General features: G+C 31.9%; 1 protein-coding gene across 2 annotated transcripts; it reads right to left on the bottom strand.

Moving 5' to 3' along the window:
- Positions 1–350: 350 nt before the first annotated feature.
- LOC126889784 (glia maturation factor beta) lies at positions 351–18,756 on the bottom strand. 2 transcript variants are annotated; one of them, XR_007700174.1, is made up of 5 exons: positions 18,459–18,756; positions 18,302–18,401; positions 14,490–14,819; positions 2,362–10,311; positions 351–842 (listed from the first exon to the last, which is right to left on the bottom strand). XR_007700174.1 is itself a non-coding variant. In XM_050658373.1 (4 exons), the coding sequence occupies exons 1-3, from the start codon at positions 18,459–18,461 to the stop codon at positions 14,497–14,499; spliced, it is 426 nt and encodes a 141-aa protein (XP_050514330.1). In that variant the 5' UTR covers positions 18,462–18,756; the 3' UTR covers positions 351–10,311; positions 14,490–14,496. The 2 variants fall into 2 exon arrangements, 1 of the variants encoding a protein (XP_050514330.1); XM_050658373.1 differs by having other exon boundaries at positions 351–10,311.
- Between the last annotated feature and the right edge of the window lie 134 nt (positions 18,757–18,890).

Genomic DNA, 18,890 nt, shown 5'->3' with positions numbered 1-18,890 from the left:
CCCGTAGCTGTCAACATCCGAAAAATATTGTTTTCGAATGAACCGAACGCAGACGTAACGTGTCTTATACGCTACGTTACGTGTCTTATACGCACAATATGAATGGTTCAATTTAAAAACCATTATATTTTTCAAATTATATATTTTACAATTATATTTTTCGCAAACGAAACGCTACGTGCCGAAAACGCGACGTGCATTATAATATGAGGCGACCTTAATACTTTCGATTCGGTGGTAGAAAGGAACACGGGTGTCGACATGGGTAAAAGGGATATGATTTCGAACTATTCACACAACCAAATTAATTTATGGGATTTCAAACAAGATCTATCAAAAAATATATATAGTTAAGATTAATAAATTGTTTATTAAAAATTCATGTACATCGTATTAACAGGTATTATGGAATTATTGATTTTTGGACCAACTCTGTACAAATATACTACACATTTGGTTAACTTTGGAATGTATTAGCGGTTTACAGTTTTTGGCAAATTGTTATTTATTTTAGTATAAAAATTACATGGATAACAAGTTTTAAGAGTGTCTATAAGGCAAGACTATCATCACATGTTTAATCAATAAACAGTATAGTGATAAAAAAATGAAGTTTTGATTTAGAACCATTTTGAAATATGGCAGCAAAAATCACATTTTTAATTTTTAAATTATGAGTAGATATGTAAAGAGTCTCACATAGAGCAGTAAAATCTTTAAATAGATAAAGACTTTATTGAAAATGATACAATAGTACCCAGTAGGTAGAACACCAAAACGATGGTGAGAATGCTGGACCTCATCGGAAGGGGGAAACTTGATGGCAATGAACAGTCAGTAGCCTACTTAGTCCAGAAAGCCACTGTGCATCCGCTAGGAAAAATATTCTAATTCGGATTCTTTGCACAATCTTACTCAAAATGGACTCCTTTTAACAAATTTGCATGTTGCCAGGACCAAAAGGTGGTCAAAAATTTTTTAAACGTTTTTTTTTTGTTTTTTTCCTAAAATTATTTTTTTTGCATGGAAAAAAGTTTTTTAAGGTTTTTTGGATCATTCCAAACAGAAAAAGTCTTTAGTGACTTTTCTCTAAAACTGATAGTTTTTGACATATAAGCGATTAAAAATTGAAAAATTTCGAAATCGGCCATTTTTAACCCTCAAAAACTGTGTGAAAAACTGAAAATTTGAATGTTGCCAAGGTAGATATATACTTTAAACATCGATTGATGAAATCCCGAAGAGTTTTTTGCAATATAATATTCAAAACTCCTTTGTTTTTTAATTGCTAATCAAGCGTGCGCGACACTATTTTCCACCGACAGTATGGTGCAAATGAAAGGAATAAATTCGTTATTTCGTAAACCGGCGACTTTAAGGAAAAATCCCGAAACAGGTCGATTTTTATTTTTAAGTTATGATATTGTGGCATATATGGTATACTAGTGACGTCATGCGTCTGGGCGTGATGACGTAACCGATAATTTTTTTAAATGAGAATAGGGGTCATGTGGTAGCTCATTTGAAAGGTTCTTCAATTCTCTATTCAGTAATGTAAACATTTACATAATTGTTTATACAGGGTGTCCTTATACTTCTTTTTTTGTCAAATAACTTAATTTAATAAAAATTTTTTGGACACCCTGTATAAATAATTATGTAAATGTTTATATTACTGAATAGAGAATTGAATAACATTTCAAATGAGCTAGCACACGACCCCTATTCTCATTTAAAAAAATCATCGATTACGTCATCACGTCCAGATGGATGACGTCAGTAGTATACCATATATGCCACAATATCATAACTTAAAAATAAAAATCGACCTGTTTCGGGATTTTTCCTTAAAGTCGCCGGTTTACGAAATAACGAATTTATTCCTTTCATTTGCACCATACTGTCGCGCACGCTTGATTAGCAATTAAAAAACAAAGGAGTTTTGAATATTATATTGCAAAAAACTCTTCGGGATTTCATCAATCGATGTTTAAAGAATATATATCTACCTTGGCAACATTCAAATTTTCAGTTTTTCGCATAGTTTTTGAGGGTTAAAAATGGCCGATTTCGAAATTTTTCAATTTTTAATCGCTTATATGTCAAAAACTATCAGTTTTAGAGAAAAATTACTAAAGACCTTTTCTGTTTGGAATGATCCAAAAAACCTAAAAAAACTTTTTTCCATGCAAAAAAAATAATTTTAGGAAAAAAACAAAAAAAAACGTTTAAAAAAATTTTGACCACCTTTTGGTCCTGGCAACATGCAAATTTGTTAAAAGGAGACCTTTTTGAGTAAGATTGTGCAAAAAATCCGAATCAGAATATTTTTCCTAGCGGATGCGCAGTGGCTTTCTGGACTAACTAGCATGATGGATCATGCTAGAAAGAAGAAGAAAATACGATAGTTTAAAACGATTACATTAGCAAGTTGTTCACGGTCTTGCTAATCGGAATAGTTCTTCGGCACTGCGTATTCCTGTCCAATCGCGAATGTTCTTCAGACATGAAACCTTCTTTTTCTTTAGCCCATTTCTATCCAATTTTGGCCTAGGCCTTCCCCATATCTGTCTGTCCTTGGCTGCGCTTTTCCAGTGAGTTCCTGCAGCTTTTACAATATCGTTCTTCCATGGCATCTGAGGTCTTCCTGTCCACGGTCTCCAGTTTGGTATTTCAGCATTCCATCTTTTATCTTCCTGTCTCGGATCTTTCCATTTTTCTTTGAGTTATTTCTATTTTGTTTATGTTGACCTTTGTTAATGTCCATATTTCTGAGCCATACGTCAGAACAGGAAGGATGCACTGATCAAATACACGGATTTTTACTGTTTTTTTGGTACTGTTGTATCTGTGTGGTTTTTAGTATCCATCTTAATTTTCCAAAAACGCTGTATGTTATTTACGTTTGTATTTGTCATGATTTTTGTTTTACTCATGTTCATTTTTAACCCTATCTTTTCTAACGCTTGTGCTAGTTGAGTCAACATTGTGGCTAGTTCTTGGTTGGTTGTAATAAGAACATCATCATGACATCTGCTTAGTTCAAATTCCTCTGCAGCCCTAGATTTACCTTTCATGATAAGCCGAATGAGCCTGTACTATTAGTCTCCTCTAAGAACATGCCCTCGTTAGGAATTTTTTTCTTATTTTAACAGTTCTCAATAACCAACGAACTTTATTTAACACAGCTTCGTTGGTATGGATGCCTCTCCAGGATATTTGGGTCATTCTTCCATGCAACCTCATCTCAAATGCCTCTAGGCGAATGATCGTATCAACTTTCAGAGTCCAAGTCTATGTGTCATGTAGTAACACTGACCATGTATAGTATTTCAGTGAGGTTGGCGACTAACATACATGTTTGTCTTAGAAGCATTCATTTTTAGAACTATTTCTCTTCTACAAATTGCAAAATTAGTAATTAAAAACAATTTAGACAAAGTCGAGTACTCGGAGATGAATGCAACACCTACCAACCGGAATACGCCACGTGTTACAAGTAAGCCAGGTTTCGACAAATCAAGACGAATCTGGGCAACACTCACCACCAGAATAAGGACGAACTGTAGCAGGTGCTCCAGGTTTGTAAAAAGATATTTAAAATCGAAAAAGTTATAAAGAATAGTTAACCCTCGCAGGACCAACCTTTTAGTAGAAACAGCGAGGACCAAGGAGGGTCAATAAATGTCCTTCTTCTTCTTTAGGTGCCGTGTATGTATTCAGACGTTGGCCGTCATCATGTTTACAATTTCTTGAAATCTCTCTATCGGCTGCTGCGCGAAATAATTCTTCTACTGTGCACACCATTGTCTAATATTACGCAGCCATGAAAGTTTCTTTCGATCAATCCATCTCTTTCCCTCCACTTTTCCTTGTATTATAAGGCGAAGCAGATGGTATTTAGATCCTCTAATTATATGGCCGAAGTATTCTGTTTTTCTCCTCTTTATGATGCTTATGAGCAGACGTTCTGAATTCAGCATTTGAAGAACATCTTCATTGGAAGTGTGCGAAACCCACGATATCTTTAGGATTCGTCGATACACCACAATTCGAATGCTTCTATTTTGTTTAGCATTGTGGTTTTTAACGTCCATGTCTCACAACCATACAATAGGATAGACCACACATAACATTTCATTTTTTATACATAATGTCCACACATAGTTTAATACAATGTTTATATACTCGTATAATAAATGTCCACACATAGATTAATCAAAAACGTGCTTCTTTATTTAAACTAATTTAAAAATAACAAACTAAAAGGGAAGTTCCCTAGGTTGGCTGTATACCATATAGTTAAAAAACTTTAACATGAAGTAAAAACCACTTCTATGTAATTGGTATATTTATTAAAAATTTTTTTAGATGTTAATAAATATACCAATTACATAGAAGTGGTTTTTACTTCATTTTAGAGTTTTTTAAAAATAACACTTTTATATTATTCCTAGACGTTTATGGGACAGTTAAAAGATACGAATTTATAATTTACCCGGAGTCTTCGGCTTCAGTGGAATTGGCATCTTCGTAGGATATATAAACATTTTTGACTTCTTGCTGTGCTTACCGCATACATACTTGCATTTTGAACAAACTATGGTTGTTTTTGCCCACTTATTGGCCTTTTTTTTTTCTTTTAGATTTTGCTAATTTGACACATGAATGATATCGTCCCTTTCCATTTTGGGATGGTGATGTAGGTTTTCAAGGGGATTATTTCGACACCCCTATCGAACAAGGTTGTAACTCAAGTTACATCTATTTTCAGATTTCAACACAGGTGAATTCAGCAAAAAATTGCCCAAACGTCAATATAAACGACATAGTTTAATTCTCAATAGTTTGGCTAATACTCCATTGAAAAAAGTTGTATTTTAACTTACGTGTGCCATTTTAGCGTGAAAAAGGCAGTAACACTGGATACTCCCTATGTTAAATATTTACTTTCTTTATACTTGACGATTAACAAGGTTGTTAAATGAGTTACAACTTTGTTGCACGTATGTTTAATTTATTAAGTATTTAAACATATGGTGTATCTCATAAGTCAATTTATCGAAATGAAAATAAAAAAAGGATTTAAGGACTTTTTTCCATTTTGATAGTTGCGGTGGAATAGAATAGTTGTTGGTACATACTTCTATATAGTGAAACAGTGTAATATTAACATTACACATGTATTTTTCGAAATAGCACATTCACAAAAGAGGGTGATTCAATGCATGCCCTTATACAAAAACGTAAAAAACATTAAGTCGTATATGCTCCAGACCAATGGATAACCATGATACGATATGCCAAAGTATCAGGCAAGCCTAAATCCGTAACTGAATTAAATCAGAACCAAATTCTAAATTTTAACATATTTAAGGACACACATGTTAATTTTGATGTAGATATTAATATTAAAAGACTAAATTAATCAAGTAAAATGGTCTAGAATTAAATATTTACAGATACGCAATGAAAATGCGAAAAATTTGAGATATTTTATACCATGATTTTTTCATAGTGGTAGAATATTATTGTTATTGTGAAATTTATAATTTCCAATTAAAATTGTGAATACTGTTAGTTGATATTTTGTTTAAATATCCCTTAAAAACTTATTTTCTCCTAGCTATATTGCAAATAATTCAAAACATACAACCTTTTAATAGTTAAACGGGAAAAATAATTAACACAGAGAGTGTAAAATAGTTGTTAGGCGACTTACAACCTTTTTCTACGAATACTCATGTTTAATTTCAAGGTTGTATCTGAATCAAACTCAAGATTTTCAATAGCTATTAAAATTACAAAACATACATCTCACAGTAATCCCTTATTATGATATAAATATCATATCACATTAGTGTAAAAAGTCTAATTATTTCGCTACAAATTTTTAAAAAGTCATGTTTTCGTTTTTTGCCTCTCCTGTAAAATCATTAAAACTGAGTTACAACCTTGTTCGATGGGGGTGTCGATTTATAGTCCACTGTCAAGTTTTTATAAAAGTATGAGGAAATGAATTAAATTATAGAAATGCTAATTATACCATCTAATAGGGCAGTAGTATACCGACAACTACTAATTATTTGAGATTTTTAGGAATAAAGGAATTTAGAAAATCGGATGTAATGCAATGTTGTGGATACTTTTTAACTTTTAACCCTCATTGGTCCTTCTAGGGCTAGGGTTAATATCAACAATTGCATCAAAAGTATATTACAACTCTGTGCAACAGTACCAATCGACTATATTTTTCTTTCTCATACAGAGTCAAATAATAAAACATATCAAAACTTCATTTTTTAGTAAAGGTTATGGCAGTGCTACATTATTTCTTTTGGAATAAACACCCTCAAAATTGCAGTGGATAAGATATAAAATTCATACATAAATTAAGGCTTTACATCGATATATAATACTTTTTAAACAGTTCAATATTATAAGTCGTTCAATATTTAGATGCATTGGCAAACAAACTGCGTAGTTAAATGCATGTAGTATATCCCATAGATTATAAATGTAGTAATAATAATAAACTATATAAATATATTATATATATAGAACTGACTTACAAAATTCTTTGTATTTATCGACTGTGGAGGTATGTTGTATAACACTATGGAATGGTGTTGAATTATCGGAAATTGTGGGCTGTGTCTTAGATTGAAACTATATTTATTTCTGTTAAGTTCGATATTTCGATAATAATTTATTTTTTCATCTTCCTCAGGAACAAACTACACAATTAATTAACAATTAGATACAATTATAATACATATTACAATAATATGACTTACGAAATGTTGTAAATCTATTCTAATATACAGCAATGTGGCTTCGAACCACACATCGTTTTCACCAGTGCTAAGCGTACACTGAGACGAATAATTTTTTCAAGATGTGTTAAAGAGTCAACAAGTCTATTATCGAACCAGCTGTTAAGTATTTTTGCTATTTTTAGAATTGTAAAATATTGCAATAAATATCACTCAAACTGCTGGTATCTGTTTTGTAATTAATTGAATTCTTAGTTTTATTGATGTGGTACATTTCGAGAAATAATCGTTTCTTGTAGTTATTTTCTATATCTAAAATTTTGATATCTGATCAATTAAATGCCTGACCGGTTGTAATTAGGGTGGCCATACGTCCCGGTTTGGCCGGGACAGTCCCGGTTTTGACCGCTTTTGAGGGCGTCCCGTCGGTTTCAGAAAATTCCCTAAAATGTCCCGGTTTCACGCAAAAATAAAAAAATGTATATTTTTACTAACAAAGATAATAATTTATTAATAGTTTCATCGCAATTCATAAAAGCTTAAAAAAAACTAGTACAGTTTTAAAAAGTGCATGAAAATGTATCGTGTATGTGCTACTTAATGCGTGTTTTGTTGCATCGGCTGTACTTCGCGATGAACGAGAAGCTTTTCTTGTTGACTGTACACTGTACCGTCAGGTGCGCCTACCGACATGCACATTCGACAGAAGTGCAAAATTCTCTACCTAAAGGTCTAGTCGCCAGTGCGTGCATGAGTTTAGTGCCAGTTGTATTGTGTCTCTCTTTCGGTGAATACGGTCGCATGGCTGCTCAGTTTTAGCGTACTTGTGAAAGTGTCATCATTAATATTAATTGGTGTTTGTGTTGCGAATAATGTCACTCTCAAAAAAACAAAAACGGTTATGTGTTTTCAATGAAGATTTGGAGAGAGAATTTAAGTTTATTAAAACTGACATTTCTACCGCTGACAGATCAAAAGTACTATGCAAAACCTGTGGTGTCCATTTTTCTGTCGCTCATGGAGGAAGAAATGATATTACCCAACATACAAAAACGAAAAAACATAAAGATGCTGAGAAAGCTGTCAGCTCTTCTTCTAATTTACAGAATTTCATCTTAAAAAAGGACACCGATGATAAAATCTCTGCACAAGAAGGCATGTTCGCCTACCATGCAGTTGTTCATGGACACAGCTTTAGGACAAATGACTGTCTTTCCAAACTCATTAAAAAGGTTTATGAGCCAAAATATTCATCTGGAAAGACAAAAAGTGACGCAATCGTATGTAATGTCTTGGCTCCATTATCCATTAACGAAGTGGACGAAGAATTGAGTACGTGTGGGTCTATTTCTCTCAGCATAGACGCATCAAACAAAAAGGCAGAAAAATGTTTTCCTGTACTTGTTCGTTATTTTTTGCCGTTATCCGGAGTCCACGTTAAAATGATTTCATTTTCTTCGCTTCCAAACGAACAATCTGATACCCAGAGCAAAATGCTTGAGGAACTAATAAAAAACAAAAACCTTAAGGAAAAATTAGTAGCTATGTGTGCTGACAACACTAATACAAATTTTGGTGGGGCCGCTAGAAAAGGGAAAAATAATTTGTGGCGACATCTTCAACATAGTTTAGGGAAAGAAATAATCGGAGTAGGATGTGGTGCCCACATTACAACTTGTAATTGAATGGTGTGCTGACTGCTGCCACACATATTTTACTTTTATCTTTTAAAATCAACCATTTAAAAAAATGTAATAATTGCAATTTATCATTTATTATAAATTTTATATCGCATTATCAATTATAACCATGGTCCCATATTTGACAAAGTTCGATTGCCCAACGCATAAATACTGAACCACTTATATTTTCAGGTACCTATATTTAAAACAAATAAATTCTGTGTATGTAAAAAATGTACAATTTCGCATTGTGAAAATTAATTTTTATACATATTGGTCTGTTAAACAACATAACAAACGCTGTAGGTTTTCTTTTTGGCATAGCACTATCGTTTCTCACGAGATCTAATTACTAAAGATATGCTTTGCAACATGAGTTCATTAGAAAATGAAGGAAGAATGGACGGATATGTACATTATTAATGTACACATGTCATATTACTTTTGTGTCAAAAAATAAACATACATTGTACCAAACAGACCAACAAAATATTGCGTAGTGTTAATATGTTGCAAAAATATAATATATTATAGTACAACAGAAATATGTATTTATTTCCGAAGAAAATTATTGTATATTATATCATTTTTTGTTCCATTCCGTACAAGGTTTTAATTTGAGTGTTTAAAAAAAATTTCAAAGAAAAACACTTTTATTGTCTCGTTGATAAGGATAAACAAAATCCAATCATTTATTTGATTTGGAAATTGCCGCTAGCAGAGCGATAAGTGTTTGTTTACATTGACAATAATTGAGAAGCGAAATTAAATCAGATCCCAGGCGGGGAGTGTTATTTTTTTCTGTCAGGAAAAGATGATCGAGGCGTAGGAGAAGGAATTGAGTCTTGGTCTGGCCTTTGACTGGTCTGGGCTTAGTATTTAATCACTTAAGTGGTACTGGCGACACCAGTACCATAGATTCCCGGTTTAATCCCCAGATCCATGATCTATACCAGCAATTTCTTAAACCTGCATCACACTCTTATTACAAAAAGTTTTTAAATGTTCCAAATATTTTTCCAACATACCAACGGTATATATTATAAGATATGAGAACATTTTTGAGATCATTTTATTGCTTTTCAATCAAGATCTGTATATTTATGTTTAAAATAAAAGTGACTACTTTCTGATTGTATAAACTAAATGCAATATTTTTAATAAAAACTTTAAAATATATAATAAAATAATCTTATACTAATTTTGTTCATAATCAGTTACATATGTTACTTTTCTTAACTTAATATTTTGTTTCTTATAAACTGTCGGTGATACGGCGATGTTACAATTGTGATGCTGTTTGCTAGAAAATATATTGACTCGATTTCTTCCACAGATAAAAGAATAATCTCAGATATTATATGCCCAACACTGTAAGGGATGTCCACAAACGCTCTGGCTACAAAAAAATGAATTTTGTGTGGAATCATAAATTAGCTTATATTTGTCCACTGCTGAGAATAGGCCTCCCGTAAAATGTTCCACCTATCTCTGCCTTGAGCTTCTTTTGCGTGGAATGGATATAGAATAATAGCCTGTGGAGCTCCCACTTTTATTTATTTAAGATCAAAATATGCATGACAGGACTTTATAGGTTAACTTATCTGTAGGTTTACTGACATTAATTCACAATTTTCTGATTTTTTGTAGAAATATTCAATTCCTAGTGTTTTAAATCATTATCAATGCAATAAAATAAAGAACGTTCATGAAAGCTATTATCGTACTTCACCGCCAGTTTATAATTCATGTTATGGAGTTACTGCGCAGGAAATATAAAAATAATGATTTGTACACAAACAAAGCATATAATTTATAAAGGAACTATTGATGTCTTGATGTATTTGCTGCTCCTGCAAAATACAATTTTTCGATATAAATATTGTTATATTTAAGAGAAAACAAGAAAAGTCAATATACAGGGTGTGAAATTAGTTCGAGGAAGTCCAAATAGAGAACATCTTTTTTTAATGGAACACCCTGTATATTTTTACATTTTTGAACTCTCCTCGATGTACAGATTTCTCTACAAGCTATTTCAAGGTATTTGGCAAGAAGAAACAATGCCAGATGAAAGGAAAGAAATGGTTATTGTATCAATCCACAAAAAAGGAAACAAAAAACAATGTATTAACTACCGGGGAATAACGCTTCTAAATACCACATACAAAGTCCTTGCAAACATCTTGCTAGAAAGAACCAAAACATACACAAGAGAAGTCATTGGGGATTACCAATGAGGAGTCAGATCATGCCGCTCTACTATTGACCAGATATTCACTATAAAACAGATAATGGAAAATGCTGAGAGTTTGATCTTGAGCTTCATCAGACGTTCATAGATTTTGAACAGGCATTTGACGAAGTGTGCAGGCTGAGTTTGTGCAGAGATGCAAGAACATAGCTTACCAAAAAAGGAAGGGCTATGATGTAAGGTGAAAGTTGGACAACAATACTTGGAAAACATCTGAAAATATCGTCAGTGATGTGATAATATATACCTCCTATCTGCTTTTTCATGAATTTTGTAGGAGAGACGAAAAACCATTTTTAGGGTCATCTCCTGTTTTCATATGTAAGTTATGACATGTTTTGTAGTAAATAGATAGTTGAATTTACTACAAAACAAGTAAAGAAATATATGAAAACAGGAGGTGACCATAAAAAAAGTTTTTAGTCTTAAAAGTTTTTACAAAACTCATGAAAAAACAGATAGGAGGTATTGTCACATCACCGACGATAGAATATGCTTCAATAGCTCTGGAATACAGATAGATATCTTTATTTTCCAAATAGGTAACCTAATATACAAAAAAATTTCTAACTTAAATAGTTTTTTTACGTACAGCGTGTCTACTTACGTTGGAAACATATGGGAAAAATTTTTATTATTAATGTTACGAAAAAAAGTTATTCTTTATAAAAAGTTCTGCATGCCCCAAAACCTAAGATTCAATCATCAGATATCAAATTTTGTCAATATTATATGAGGTTTGTCAAAAAAACATGAACTTCGTTCAAGAGTAAAGTACCTTTATTTCTCTCAATATCGAAAATTCTTATGATAAAAAGTTGTTTGGAATTAAAAACTAAGATCAAATATGCAATTACATGCTTCTAATTGAAAAAAAAAAGAATGTGTGTGTACTTTGTACGCACGTAAGAAGTTATACTTCTATTATATGATTTAAACGAAATTAATATGCTTTTTATTTATATTTTGTTTAAATATTAAACTAATTTATACTTACTACTTCTCAAACATTTTTATTAGAACAGTGCCAAAAATTAAAATAATAAAACAATAAAACACACACAAACACATTAAACAAGCCACAAATGATGTCTGAACATTAATTGTCGAAAATTTTTTTAACTAAATACGTATTTTCTGAAAATACAATTATATAATAAATATACTTACAATCATAAAATGTATTAAAAAAAAAACAAAAAAGAAAGTTTCTATTGGGACTCGAACCAGCGCTGATAAGCGCGGTTGGTATTGGAATTCATTCGCCTTCAACGCTTAGCCACGGACACTATGTGTCATTATTTACGAAGATCGACTAACTAAACGGATTAAACTTGTGATATTTTGATATTTTGAAAATTGATCAAATTATTTTAATTTTGAATTGAAATGATTTAGAATTGAAAAAATACAACAAAACATAGAGTAAGAAAACAATATATTAGGTGAATATTGATAGAAATTTTGATGGTAATCAAATTATATAAATAAAAGTATTACATACTATGTATTTTGGCAGATCAAATAGGTAGGTTTATATCCATGATACATTAACAATTATTACGTACCTGTTGCTTTTAAAAACTATTTAAAAGTCACTACAATATTATAAACTTTTTTGTTTCTGTCCTCACAACAATAAAACTAATATATTATACATTTGTTTACCTTTACCTTTACCTCCAAACCACAGCTGTCCTACAGCTGCCATATCGGATAATTTTTGACATGTCATTTGAACATCCAATCAGAACAAAGTTATAATGCGCATGCGCCGGGCTGATAGGTTTTAACATATAAAAATTCACCCTCTATCGCCGGTAAAGAAGTATAACTTCAAAAAAATTTCTCAAATTTATGGATACCCAACATCGTTTTTAATTATTACAAATATGATAAGTGTGTGTACTTTACTTTACTTTAATTATACTATTCATTTTACGAAAAAAAGTTATTCTTCATAAAAACCTTTGCATGGTCTAAAATCTAAGACACAACCATGATATATCAACTTTTATATTAATTTTATACGAGGTGTGTCAAAAAATATTAAATTCGCTCAAGATTATAGTACCTTTATATTTCATATTTCAATTAGAAGGATGTAATTGCATATTGAAACATAGTTTTTAATTCTAAACAACTTTTTTAATAACCGTTTTCAATACTGTGAGAAATAAAGGTACTTTACTCTTGAGTGAAATTCATATTTTTTGACATACCTCGTATAAAATTAATAAAATGTGATATCTGATGGTTTCATCTTCGGTCTTAGGACATACAGAGCTTTTTATAAAGAATACCTTTTTTCGTAAAAGTAATAATAAAAGAGTTATCGTATGTGTAATAAATAAAAACGAAGTTAGTATCAATAAATTTGAGAAAAATTTGGAAAATATTTTTTTCCAATTAGAAGCATGTAATTGCATATTTGATATTATTTTTTATTTCCAAACAACTTTTCATAATAAGAATTTTTGATATTGAGAGAAATAAAGGTACTTTACTCTTGACCGAAGTTCATATTTTTTGACATACCTCGTATAATATTGAAAAAATTTGATATCTGATGATTGAATCTTAGGTTTTAGAGCATGCAGAACTTTTTATAAAGAATAACTTTTTTTCGTAAAATGAATAACAAAAAAGTTTCCCATATGTTTCCAACTTAAGTAGACACGCTGTATAAACAAAAGAAAATCAATCAATAAAACAGGTAACAACAAAAAGAAGTCAATAAAAGTATACAAAAAAATTGTGTATGTTCACTGTCAGTTCCAATACATAAATCAGTAGTGCAGGAATAAAAAAATTGACTTCAGTTTTTCATCGACAAGGACCAAACTTACTGCTGGCATTTGCAGACGATATCGATCTAATAGGAAACACCAGCTTAAGGATGAAGGAGACAGATTCGAAAAAGAGGCAGAGAAGATGGGTCTGCTAATAAATAAAAACAAAACTATATAACTATATAACTGAAAGAGAGATAGAATCGGAGAGAATATTACAATCAATGACTTTAACTTTAAGCGCATCAGAAGATTTAAGTATCTTGGAACAACAATAACTGAAGATAATAATGAATCACAAGAAATAAACAATAGGACTCAAGCTGGTAACAGATTTGTTTACGCTCTTAAAAACCTTTTAAAATCGAAATAAATTTAACAAGACGCATTCGGTGACTATGTGTTTGAAAAAGAAACATCCTAAGTAAGATCTTTGGGCCAGCACTTGATGGGTCATAAGACAATGTAGGATTATAGGATAAGATCTAACAAGGAGCTGGAAGAATTATTGCATCACCAACATAATAAAATAAATATAGTCCAGAAGACACCAGTGAGCAGGAGAATAAGACTGGTATGGGTAGAAATCCTAACTGGAAGAGGACAACTTCGACTCTGGTGGAGAGATAATATAGCAGGAGACCTTAAAACTGTGGGCGGGCATGAAGAATTGGAAGCAGATTCCACAAAACAGAAATAAATGGAGGCATTTTGTCAAATCAGCTAAACAATGCCATGGAGAAGTGAGGTATAATCTTGGAGAAATTCTTAAAATGTTCTGTTAGGAATTTGCTTTGATTATATCAAGAACATAATGCTTCTTAGTGAAGATTAATGGAATGTTATGATTTGATACAAAGGTCCCACAATCAAATACCTACTAGATAGGAAATATCAGTATGATTAAAGAAGAAGTATTGAAGAGAACATTGATCTTCCTATCAGTTGTAACACAAGAAAGGTGATAAAACATAAAATATCATACTTATTCCTTAATTCCCCAACTTCTCCAATAACCATTCTTCAGTTAAATCTTCCAATTCTCTTATTTCAAAGCTTCTAGTAAGTTCAGCTTCTTTTTGCAACGCAATCTTTGAACCAGCATACATCATCTGCAATTCTGCATGACTATCTCTTGGTGTAAAGAATATGAAGCATAACGGGTACGATATTCTTCCGTCTCTGTGTTCTTGTCTATAAGATAGCACTACATATCGAGGTTGATGGCTAGGTAAAATATCTTGAAGCTGGTCAATGGAAATGTCCTCGAGTTTTTCATCTATAATTATTTCCTGCTTTTCTCTATCAACTTTAACTGAAAATCAAAATTATCAAATTTTCAAATACATTTATAAATTTTACATATGTATTGCATTGTTTTTGGGAGAACAGTTGATTCTATACAAAAAGTGCTAATAAACATTTTTTTTTTCGGCAAAATTCAGCTTGTTGTTATGGATTTTTAGCAGTTCAGTGGCATTTTTGTCTCTGGAGACTAGAGTAATATCGTCGCCTTAATACTATATAACTTGATAACTCCAAATTAGTAGTTTTGAGATAAACGAGTTTAAAGATTTTAAAGATATTTGTGCTGCTACCATGATGTTGGTAAATACGGAATTCAGTCTGCGGCTCTAAAATACTGTTCCTTAACTTTTTGGCAACTGATCTACACTGTGCGTCATTAAAAAGAGGCCACCTAAAATTTTTGGCATTTTTTAATTTTTACGAATCATACAAGAAAATGATTGTCATTAGATGTTTGTGTAATGTTTAAGAATATGTTCTAAAGCAGTATGCAATTATTTCTTAAATAACAAATGTCAAAAAATAACTTCTTCCAAAATAATGATTTTATTGGAAAATTTAAAAAAATTAACACTGTACATTTTTCTGTTTTTTTTTTTATAAAAATTACACTTAAGTCGTGATTATTAATACTGTGTATTACCACCTCTATTGTGAATTACACTCCTCATTTGATTTGGCATTGAATTGATCAAATTCAGGATGTCCACTTGAGGAGAAGCTTCCCACTCTTCCATGAGCGCCAACCGAAGCTGCTCACGATTTATTGGAGCAGTATTCTGTTTCTTGCCCATCGTTTGAGTTGGTCCCAAACATGTTCAATCGGGTTCAAATCTGGACTTTGAGCCGGCTAGTTCATTTTTGGCACCGACGGTTTCCAGGTATTGCGTTACCATCCTGGCTAGGTGTGGCCGCGCGTTGTCTTGCATGAAAATAAAGTTTTCCTCTACGCTCCGCTTTTCAACGCTTCTCTATCAATAAATACGAGATCAGTACAGCCTTCGAATGAAATGCCTGCCCAAAACATTACCGAACCTCCTCCAAAAGCAATACAAGCTATTCGAACACAAGCTGCATATCGTTCCCCATGTCTTCTGTATGTTTTGATGCGACCATATGAGCCATAAAGAACCATCCTGGACTCATCACTAAACAAAACATTTTTCCAATCTTCTATCGTCCAATGCTCGTGGTCTCTATCAAACTGTAGTCGACGTTGTTGATGTGCTGCTGTTAACAAAGGTCCTGTTGCTGGACAGCGAGCTCTTAGACCAAATTCCCTCAACCTTCTTCTCATGGTAGAAGTGCTTAATGTCCACCTGTGAGCATTTTGAAAACGGTTTTGGATTGCTCTAGCTGTAAAGAACTGATATTCCAAAGAAGTGCGTTGTAAAGAACAGTCTTCTCTGGCCGTATTGATTCTTCTCGGACCTGAGAAGATGATCCTTGTCGTCGTTCATGAGATGATCCAGTCTCTATGAATCGTTGGTAAGTTTTTTGGACCATACAACGACTGACTCCAAGCTGTCTAACCACTTCTCTTTGACTCATTCCATTACCAATCAAAGTAACAATTTGAACAGATCTAGCAAATTTTTCAGCCATAGTTTGAAATTCAAAAATTGCACAAGTTTACTCTTCGAACAACTGTGCACTAGTGAAAGGTATTTGAAAAGCAGAATAGCCATATTCCAAGAAAAATACGGTACAAACAACACATGCATTATCCGAAGTCGTAAAACTGATATCAATTCTGCAAACTTATTACCCTTAATTGACCTGTCGGCACCGTTTGTCGGTACCTAAAAGACACTAAAAGTGTTTCTGCATTGTGGCAATGTAGTTACAATAGAATAAATTGTATAGACTTAAAGTTATTGAAAAACTCTTATAAAATTCTAGGTGGCCTCTTTCTCATGATGCGTAGTGTATTTAGGAATACGGTGCAAATTTGTTTTCCAATATGGAAAAAACCATGAAAAATTAAAGTTATCAACTTTTAGCACTACCATAATGTTAACATTTGGTAATGTCGCATGTTGTGCCAAGTTGCATATAAGTGAACTTTTTAACACAACTATAGTTTTAAACATTATTTTGTTGAAAATTAGCCCTCTGCCATGGAGGTTGCCAGATCTACTAACAATTCTCGAATTCTTGCATTAAAATGAACCGAATAAACAGATAGCAATTATGTGGTAAGCTCAATGGTTTCAGAAAAACACGTGCTACAACTAGATAACTCGAGTTATCTAGTTATAGCATTCAGCGTATGTCGTATTCACGATGATTTCTTTTAAATAATAACTTGATAACTTATCTCGTCAACTTTTAGCACTGAATATTAGGGACATCTGAGTTTTATCAACTTTCGTCAATCATAAATAAATACTTAACCTGTTTGGAGCGAGCTATCAAGTTTTTACACAATATGGAGACAAATAAAATACATCTGGTGAACTAGTTATCTCAAAAAGGTCAATTTTGGAGTTATCAACTATTAAGTTATAGTACCTACTAAGGCAACGATATGATAATGAAATGATCGGAAACGGAACGTGTGATCCAAAATTATTGTCACTATAGGTGGCTCTGAACGACAGAGATAGCTATACAGTGCATGTCTATTCTTAATTCAGATATACTTTCCAGTTTAGGTAAACTTTGCAGTGTACGTCATCTTAACAAGAAAAGTTAGGTTATGTAGAGATGTTGGTGGTGGACATATACAGATTTTGTTTGATTTTATTTATTATTGTTACTTATAATTTTGTTGATTCTTTTTATTTTTGATTAAAGTTCTGTGTTAAAGGTTTTGACTGGTTGTTTATGTTTTATAATGTTAATCAAAATTAATTGATAAACCAATGATATAAATTCAGATTAAAACAAGACATACGTAATTTTTTGCACAGCTAGCTTTGATCCCAATAATTGTGGATCGCTCGTTATTAATTGAAAGCAGATTGTCTATTCTGCCCTGCTTAGTAAAAACGTCTGATCTACAATTTTCGTTTTTTCATGATAAGGTTATATTCCACTACTATTAGACATTTACAATCTTATTGCTTAATCAGAAAGTCCTTTTCTGCCATCTCAAATCGTACAAAAGCGTAAATTTGTTTGTCCTTTCTATAACTAATAGTCGTTATACTTAGAATAAACGTCCTATTAACCTTATCACGAAAAAAAAACGAAAATTGTAGATCATACGTTTTTACTAAGCAGTGCAGTATTATGCTTGTTTGTAGGAATCACAGTTTAAATTTATTTTTGACAACTTCTCATTTTTCAAACATATATTAATATTAAATAAATCCAAAACTGTAAAATATCTTTTGGGGATGATAAGTCTTATTGTGTTGTCATATGGATGATTAACAATAGGGGTGTTTCCCAATTATCTGATCAAAATTATGAGTCATCAATTAGTAACGTAAAGAAAACTGTGTTGTATAAATTTTAAACAACTAAATATTAAAAACTTACGAACTAATGCAGCTGTATCATTTGCTTTTCTAAATCTGAATTCTGTTAATGCCTGTTTGACTTCTGTAGTTACACTGCAGATGTTCACGCTTCCGCCTGACTGCAAATAAATATATTACATTATTTTAGATCAATATATCAAACAGTTATCACTTACCATTATTGTTAAATAAATGTGAAAGGCTTTCCTCGACTATATAAATTGTTTTCTTGTAAATTTTGATATAAAAACATTAATCTAACCTAAAATATCTTGGAATGACATGTTTGATGTTTGTAATTTAAATTTTGTGTGTTGTTAGTTGCGGGAAATTTTAACTCATCATATTTTTGGGATTCGGATTTGTGGTATTGAGGAAATATTTTACAAACTGGCCAACAGCACAAGTTATTCAAGAATGTGTTTTGAATTTTTGAAGAATTGCTGTTTTTGCAAAGTAGCTGACAAATGTCAAAAATATTTATAAAAGTGCACTTTACATCAACAATAAATTGAACAATAAATTGACCAAGTTATTCAAGGCCAAATTTGACGTGTTCTCAAAGCACAATTTGACATCCAAGTTTGTTCGTTATTAACTTGACGCCA

Source organism: Diabrotica virgifera, chromosome 8, assembly GCF_917563875.1.
Source record: "Diabrotica virgifera virgifera chromosome 8, PGI_DIABVI_V3a".
NCBI classification, from domain to species: Eukaryota; Metazoa; Arthropoda; class Insecta; order Coleoptera; family Chrysomelidae; genus Diabrotica; species Diabrotica virgifera.
The sequence above is the reverse complement of the archived record's forward strand: the minus strand, read 5'-3'. Positions and strand labels throughout refer to the sequence as shown.